Source organism: Sinocyclocheilus grahami, unplaced genomic scaffold, assembly GCF_001515645.1.
Source record: "Sinocyclocheilus grahami isolate Dianchi unplaced genomic scaffold, SAMN03320097.WGS_v1.1 scaffold2038.1, whole genome shotgun sequence".
In the NCBI taxonomy this organism is placed as follows: domain Eukaryota; kingdom Metazoa; phylum Chordata; class Actinopteri; order Cypriniformes; family Cyprinidae; genus Sinocyclocheilus; species Sinocyclocheilus grahami.
Genome location: NW_015507217.1, coordinates 8,563 through 17,262, shown reverse-complemented (window position 1 = coordinate 17,262; position 8,700 = coordinate 8,563). Strand labels below are relative to the sequence as shown.

The window sequence follows — 8,700 nt, the reverse complement described above, 5'->3', positions numbered from 1 at the left end:
GTACAAAAAGTATTCGCGTAGCTTCGTAAAATTATGGTTGAACCACTGATGTCACATGGATTATTTTACCAATCTCCTTGGTATTGTGTTTTTATTTTATATTACATATTCATGTTATTATGGCATCCGTAGTTATGGCGGAGAGTCTATGAAAGAACTTTAGTTTATAGTCTATTTATACAACATGGTAAAGATGAAAAGATCATAATTTTTTAAAGTCAAAAGTTAATATTAATACAGTAATTCAAAGGTTTATTTTTTATAGTTCAGTTCTTCATAAGAGATCAGAACCAGAGCCCAGCTGTGTGTTTATGAAGAGTGATGAGTCTATAGATCATTCCCAAAATATCAGGTACAACATTTCATTAACAGACAGAATTGAAATATTTGTTTGTTTGTTTTATCATGTGATTATTTTATTGCATCTGATATTTTAACATTTTCTCACACACTCTCTGTTATAGTTCAGTTCACCAAAAAAAATCAGAACCAGAGCCCAGCTGTGTGTCTATGAGGAGTGATGCTTCTTTGCTTCGTCTAATTAATTTCAAGAGTGATGACACAAGGTTTAACCTCATTTTAATTTTTTTTTGTAAAATATCTGATTATAGTAATACATTTTAATTTAAACTGTCATAAATATACAACAACACTATAAAACAATTGTATAAGCAGACATCTAGGTAGGAACTTCAGTAATCTAATGACAATGAGCAGATATAGAGCACAGAGTAGATGTATTTATTTATTTATTTTCCTTTATTTAAAAGGTGATTTTTTTATTTTACAGTTTGACCTTGAGCAGGTGCATTTTTAATAATGTCACAACTGTTATTAAGGTAATGAGAGAAATGTCACCAATGTCAGAGTGTTTGATTCTTGATTCAAGGTCAATCCTGCAACACAGATCCGTAACAACACCCATGTGTAAGAAGTATGACCAGTCTATGAATCAACCACAAGACAGCACGTATCCTGGTGTCAGGTAAACTGTGGGATTTTTTAATGCAGTGCATCATCACATATTACTCATTTACATCATTAATAACTGACACATTGTAAAAACTCTATGATATGTTCAGTGTCTCCTAACACAGAAAATAAGACATTTTGCTCTGTACATTTAACTCTGTAAATCATGTAATAATGTGGTATTTTAATTTTCCAGACATGAAGCCCTCAACACGTTTAGATCCAATCTGATGAAGAAGTTTGAGCGTCTGTATGAGGGAACAGCGACGCAGGGAAACCCAACACTCCTGAATGAGATCTACACAGAGCTCTACATCACAGAGAGTGAGAGTGGAGAGATCAGTAATGAGCATGAGGTGAGACAGATTGAGACACAATCCAGGAGAGCAGCAACAGAGGACACAGCCATCAAATGCAATGACATCTTTAGATCTTTACCTGGACAAGAAAAAGCCATCAGAACGGTGCTGACAAAGGGAGTCGCTGGCATTGGAAAAACAGTCTCTGTGCAGAAGTTCATCCTGGACTGGGCTGAAGGGAAAGAGAATCAGGACATCCAGCTCATATTTCCACTTCCTTTCAGAGAAATAAATCTGATGAAGGACAAAACACTCAGTCTTTCAGATCTTCTTCATATCTTTTTCCCTGAAACTAAAGAAATGGAAATATCCAGTGATGAATATGAAGTGTTGTTCATCTTTGATGGTCTGGACGAATGTCGTCTTCCCTTATATTTTCAAAGAAATGAGACACTACGGGATGCAAACAAAGAGACATCAGTGGACATGCTGCTGACGAACCTCATTGTGGGGAATCTGCTTCCTTCTGCTCTCATCTGGATCACCTCCAGACCAGCAGCAACTGATCACGTCCCCTCTGAGTGTGTCCATCGAGTGACAGAGATACGAGGCTTCAATGAGCCACAGAAGCAGGAATACTTCAGGAAGAGAATCAGTGATCAGAGTCTGGCTAATACAATCATCTCACACCTGAAGTCATCAAGGAGCCTTTACATCATGTGCCACATCCCAGTCTTCTGCTGGATCTCAGCCGCTGTTCTAGAGAAGATGTTGAGTCCAGCAGAGAGTGGAGAGATTCCCAAGACTCTCACTCAAATGTACACACACTTCCTGATCCTTCAGACCAACATCAAACATGAGAAGGACTATGAGAAGAAGGTGACAGATGAAGACATGATCCTCAAACTGGGGAAAGTGGCTTTTCAGCAGCTTGTGAAAGGCAAATCCAGATCAGTTCAGTAAGTATCAATGAGAACAATCACTTCACTGTTAAAACATTAAGAAAAAAAGAGCCCTGTATCTTAGTAATCTTAGATAAAATAAATCTTAGTAAAATAAGTCTCTGATGTCCCCAGAGTGCATATGTGGAGCTGACGTTTGCGCATGAAGCGTTGCTATTGATTCATAAACATAAAGGGACTTTGCAATTTTTTTCTGGTAAATTTTCTTTGATGAGGAAATTTAACCACATTGTCCTCAGCAGCTCAGATGGAGGGAGTATATGGAGACTTCTGTGTTCGTTGGTGCAACAGAAAACACAACACTTGTATTGCATCTTTGGTGCTGACATTGTATATCTCTAGTTCCCTTTCTGACGGTCTCTCCCGGGGAAAAACTCCTGTTTTACTCTGTACTGAAGCCTGATTTGTTCACGTTTGTGTAGCTGCACAAACCATGGCGCTTTATACCATGACCACCATTAGACCACTATATAAGTCGGCTAAGAGCGCCGTTTATCAGACCGTTCTCCTTCAGTGACGAGGATCATCTCTTTGCTGACTCTGCAAGGAAGCCAAAGAAGTAGAAGCAGAGGGAAGAAGCTCCACCTGCTCATCGCCGTCGAAGAGCCCTGGCAGAGATTTTTTCCCTATGGCCATCTGGCGCTTAAGAGCAAGAGCAAATTTCCTAAAAGAGCAGCGTGCGTTGTTGCAAATGTCCGTGAGCTCGAAGCCCCTCCCTCTGCTCAACCCATGAGGCCGAAGCCAGACGCCGAACTCATTGGCGTACTAAGACTGTAGAGGACTTAGGTCTTGAATGGTCAGCCTCAGAAGAGACCGCCCATGGCCTATTTGACGAGTGGTTTCTTCCGGGAAGTCATCAACAGTCCTCTTGTCAGTGGCCCGCCCTGTTCTTGCCTGCAGTTCACGAAGAGCTCACTAAGACGTATCGCGCCCCCTATTCGGCCCGGGTTAACCCCTCTACATCATCGGCTCTCACTTCCATTGACGGTGCTGACGGCAGAGGGTAAAGCAAGCTTCCCCCTCTGGAAGAGGTGGTCGCTGCCCACTTATACCCACCATCTGCCCTTGGTTTGAAGGCCCATTCAGCGCATCCCTCCAAGCCCTGCAGGACCACCTCGGCCATTGCCAACAGGGCTTATGCAGCGGCCGGTTAAGTCGAATCAGCACTGCATACAATGGCGGTCCTCCAAGTGTTTTAGGCCAAACTTCTCTGCAGCATGGACGAGTCAGGCCAACAGCACCAGGAGGCTTTTAAAGAGCTGCGCACAGCGACAGACCTGGCTCTGCGTGCAACGAAATCAACGGCGCAGGCGATCAGAATGACGATGGCCAGTTTAGTTGTGTTGGAGCGCCACCTCTGGCTGAATTTGACCGAGATCAGGGACGCTGAGAAAATGGCCTTCCTCGACTTGCCAATCTCGCTGAAGGGCTTGTTCGGTCCTATTGTGGACGGGTTCACGGAGCGTTTTTTTGAGGCTCAGAAGACATCACAAGTGCTGTGTCACTTCCTCCCCAAGTGCTCTGCTTCCGCGACTGCTAGTCGCCAGAAGACCCCCACCACTCAGCCTGCTAAGCCAGCTAAGCCAGCGCAGCCTCAGTCACAGCCGCAGCAGAAGTCCTAGCCCAGGCTTCAGCAGCGCCCCGGACGGTGAAACGCTTTCCCTTCCCGAAGCGTCAAGGTCCCCGCCCTCGAGTAGTGCTGGACCCTGAGACACCTAAGTCATCCTGATCCAGCAGACCCCAATCGCCCTGATTCCTCAGGTCATCAGGCAGGTCAGGGAGACCAAGTGCTCCCACCCCCTAGTTGCCCCACTCTGGAGAAACCAGGTCTTGTTCCCAGAGCTAGTGCAGCTTTCAGCAGCAGACCCGTGGCCCATTCTGCTGAGGAGGGATCTTCTCTCACAGGCGAAAGGCATGATTTGGCATCCCCAGACAGACCTGTGGAGCATTCATGTATGGTGCCTCGACAGGAGCCTAATTAGCTCCCAGCGAGAGTAAGCAATACCATTTTAGAGGTGAGAGTGCCGTCTACAAGACACCTATACAGCCAAAAATGATCTGTCTTCCTTAACTGGTGCTCTGCACATTGTCTGAACCTAGTATCATGTAACATGTCCTACGTGCTAACCTTTTTACAGGAGCTTTTGGATAAGGGGCATGCCCCTTCCATGCTCAAAGTGTATGTGGCAGCTATCGCAGCGAACCATTCTCTCAAAGCTGGCCAATCGATTGGCAGGAACGACCTGGTCGTTAAGTTCTTGAGAGGCGCTCAGACGCTGAACCCTCCTCGTCCTCAGGCTGTGCCGTCCTGGGACTTATCTATAGTCCTGTGGGCCCTATGAGGGTCCCCCTTGGTCGTTAAGTTCTTGAGAGGCGCTCAGACGCTGAACCCTCCTCGTCCTCAGGCTGTGCCATCCTGGGACTTATCTATAGTCCTGTGGGCCCTATGAGGGTCCCCCTTTGAGCCGCTCAGTTTGGCTGAATTGCGGTCCCTATCGCTTGAAACGGCCCTCCTCCTAGCCTTAGCATCGGTTAAGTGAGTGGCTTGCAAGCGCTTGTCAGTTAGCACAAACCAAGACATGGTTATGTTCCGAAAGTGCTCTCGACTCTGTTCAGAGCACAGCTGATCACCCTGCTGGCGCTCCCCGTTACATATGGTGAGCAGGGCACTAACTTGCTCTGTCCAGTAAGGACAGTGAAAGTGTATTTAGAGCGCTCTAGTTTAGGCAGTCAGAGCAGCTCTTTGTTTGCTTTGCAGACCGCCAGAAGGGACTGCCGGCCACAAAGCAGCTACTCTCTCGCTGGATTGTAGATGCGATAGCCTTGGCTTACGCCTCAGAAAGTTTACAATGCCCTATAGGTGTGAGGGCCCACTCCAGAAGGGGGATGGCCTCCTCCTGGGCATGGTCCAGCGGGATTTCTATTGGTGAGATTTGTGCGGCTGCCGGCTGGTCATCGCCATCCACATTTACCAGATTTTATCATTTGAATGTACCTGCACTATAGGCATGGATTCTCTCTGTTTAGACTGCCATTCTTCCCCCTTGGGCGAAGTTGGTTATATTTGTGCTTATCAGCTACTAGCTTATAGCACAGTGTGCTCATGTTCTTGGGAGTCCTTGTCTAGTGCTCCGAGACTGGAGTCGCAGGACAGGTTGTTCTGTATCTGCTCATAGCATGGCGTGAATTGATGTGTTCTTCAATGTGTTGCATGCAATGGGAGAGACCGTTAGAAAGTGAACGCTCCATTTACTAACGTTACCTCGGTTCCCTGAGATAAGGGAACGAGCATTGCGTTACTTGCGGCCCTATAAGCTGCACGCAAATCGATGACTGTTGCTTCAGTCGAATGATCTGATGAACTGGTTTGTGTAGCTACACAAACGTGAACAAATCAAGCTTCAGTACAGAGTAAAACAGTTTTTCCCTAATGTGTTATACGCAACGCTCGTTCCCTTATCTCAGGTAACCGAGGTTACATTAGTAACCGGAGCATTATGGCAGATTGCTGCCTCTCACTCAGGGCTGTGTTTATGCTAATAGGGCAGAGATCATCACAAATGGGCGGGACTTTTTCCCCTTAAAGAGGGAGAATCTGAAATTGCTTGTTCTGAGAGATGGTGGATTTTTACCATTATAGGCTGATTGTTTTCTCACTCTGCGGCCACTCAACTGTTCAAACAGCTTATAAAAGTGATTTTTGCATAATTAAAAGATTTCTTCAGGCATTCAAACAAAGTCAGAGAAGTCACATATAAATAATTCAGGTTTTCAAATAAAAAAATGTTAAAATTAACATGTAGGAATTTAAATATCTCTTACCTGGCATAAAAGCCCAAGCAGAAATCGAGAGCAACCAAACAAGTGGAGAAGCAGCTCAAATCTCCTAAAATATGATGAATCAGTTAATCGAGCAAAACAGCAGCATACTTGAACACACACTTTTGAAGACAACAATTGTCTACCGGGTAGTTTATTAATTATAATTGCATGTTATTCATATATTTTGAGGTTTTTTTACATTTTACAGAAGGACATCTGGAATGACGAAAAGCTAGACTCAAACTTATATTAAAACACATGAACCTTCTGCCAGTTCACAGGCCAGCATGCAGATTGGTTTTAATCATGTTAAACCAGTTAGAATTACATTTAATTTAAATTGCATACAATTAAAATTTTACTCTGTTAATAGATTAATGTTGATTTAATCCAGTCTTTACTTTTTTGTGTTTATAAAATTGCCCATGAAATTTTGAAATGCTGAAATTAAGAAATGCATGTGCAGTTTTTTTTTCTCATTGTATTAATTAATTTAATTATATTGGAACTGCAAGCTGTTGTTCATTGCAGCAAGTTGTTTGATAGTGTTTCACATGTATGATTTTCATCTCTCTACAGGTTGAGTGATTGTGGCGTCACAGATGAAGGTTGTGCTGCTCTGGCTTCAGCTCTGAGATCAAACCCCTCACACCTGAGAGAACTGGATCTGACTGGGAATAAACTAGGAGATTCTAGCATGAAACTGCTGTCTGCTGGACTGAAGGATCCTTACTGTAAACTGAAGAAACTAAGGTAAGATTTTGCATAAAACAGACGTATAGTGCATTTAATAAATATTTATAAGAAATATTATTTATCCTGCTTGAATGAGACTTTGGATGTTTTGTGATTATGTTTTGTGTTCTGTGACATTTTAGACCTCAGTCCAATGATCCATCAAACATTGATTTGTGCTTTATGTTTGTACTTTCTCTTTAATAATGGATTCACAGCTAAACTGATCTGACCTGGAGAGTGAAGAGTGTGTCATTGTTCTCTACAGGTTGTTTAATTGTGGTGTCACAGATGAAGGTTGTGCTGCTCTGGCTTCAGCTCTGAGATCAAACCCCTCACACCTGAGAGAACTGCATCTGTCATGGAATAAACTAGGAGATTCAGTGAAGCTGCTTTCTGATGTACTACAGAATCCTCACTGTAAACTGGAGACACTGTGGTAAGATCATATGACACACTGTAAAGTATACTGAATGTGAAGTGCAAAATAATAAATTACAACTTGAAAACAAAATTCCAAAAACAAAAACAAAGAATTTTAAACACAATGGCAAAACTAAGCACAAAACTAGTCAAAAAACACAATGACAAGCCAGACAAAATGGAAAAATTAGGTGTTGTTTGCAAATGGAATACTTATCACTGATTGTCAATCAAGATGTGCAGAAAGTTAAAAAAAATTGTGTGACCAGCTTTGTTTCTTGTACATATGTGGAGTTCAATTCAATTCACATTTATTTGTATGGCACTTTTCACGATACAAATAGTTGCAAAGCAGCTTCACAGAACATTTTAATTTCTACATTACATTTAGGAGAAGCTTATCAGTGGTGATTATGTCATTGTCATGTCCATACAGTATGGCATATATATGCAGAGAAAATCATCTAGTTTGTTAATGACATGTATTCAAACAAACTGTGAACACAATTAACAGCAATGATTATATGCTGCAATTAAACTTATAGAAACATTTGGTAGTTTTGTATGTTGGTTCAAGGTTGGCATCATCTAAAGTCCTCTGAGGGGTTGACATCATCTCTTCTCAGGTGTTCGGTCATCTTAGATCTTCATAAAGGTTGGATCCAGACTGAAGCTTGTGTAATTCCTAGTTACCTCAGGATGCCCATCCCGTGGCAGGAACAGAGAACCAAATAGAGAAAAATTTTAATTATAATTGCATGTTATTCATATATTTTGAGGTTTTTTTACATTTTACAGAAGGACATCTGGAATGACAAAAAGCTAGACTCAAACTTATATTAAAACACATGAACCTTCTGCCAGTTCACAGGCCAGCATGCAGATTGGTTTTAATCATGTTAAACCAGTTAGAATTACATTTAATTTAAATTGCATACAATTAAAATTTTACTCTGTTAATAGATTAATGTTGATTTAATCCAGTCTTTACTTTTTTGTGTTTATAAAATTGCCCATGAAATTTTGAAATGCTGAAATTAAGAAATGCATGTGCAGTTTTTTTTTCTCATTGTATTAATTAATTTAATTATATTGGAACTGCAAGCTGTTGTTCATTGCAGCAAGTTGTTTGATAGTGTTTCACATGTATGATTTTCATCTCTCTACAGGTTGAGTGATTGTGGCGTCACAGATGAAGGTTGTGCTGCTCTGGCTTCAGCTCTGAGATCAAACCCCTCACACCTGAGAGAACTGGATCTGACTGGGAATAAACTAGGAGATTCTAGCATGAAACTGCTGTCTGCTGGACTGAAGGATCCTTACTGTAAACTGAAGAAACTAAGGTAAGATTTTGCATAAAACAGACGTATAGTGCATTTAATAAATATTTATAAGAAATATTATTTATCCTGCTTGAATGAGACTTTGGATGTTTTGTGATTATGTTTTGTGTTCTGTGACATTTTAGACCTCAGTCCAATGATCCA

The 8,700-nt window shown here is 41.9% G+C and overlaps 1 protein-coding gene across 1 annotated transcript; it reads left to right on the top strand.

Annotated features, from left to right (window-relative positions):
* The first annotated feature begins 923 nt into the window (after positions 1-923).
* LOC107573797 (protein NLRC3-like) lies at positions 924-2,234 on the top strand. Its single transcript, XM_016260243.1, has 2 exons — positions 924-985; positions 1,169-2,234. The coding sequence occupies exons 1-2, from the start codon at positions 924-926 to the stop codon at positions 2,232-2,234; spliced, it is 1,128 nt and encodes a 375-aa protein (XP_016115729.1).
* Positions 2,235-8,700: the final 6,466 nt, after the last annotated feature.

Excerpts from the sequence above, each read along its gene's own strand:
- LOC107573797 (XM_016260243.1), top strand. The coding sequence starts at position 924 with ATGTGTAAGAAGTATGACCAGTCTATGAATCAACCACAAGACAGCACG. Across the intron at positions 986-1,168 it reads AGCACGTATCCTGGTGTCAG|ACATGAAGCCCTCAACACGT; the intron begins GTAAACTGTGGG and ends TTAATTTTCCAG.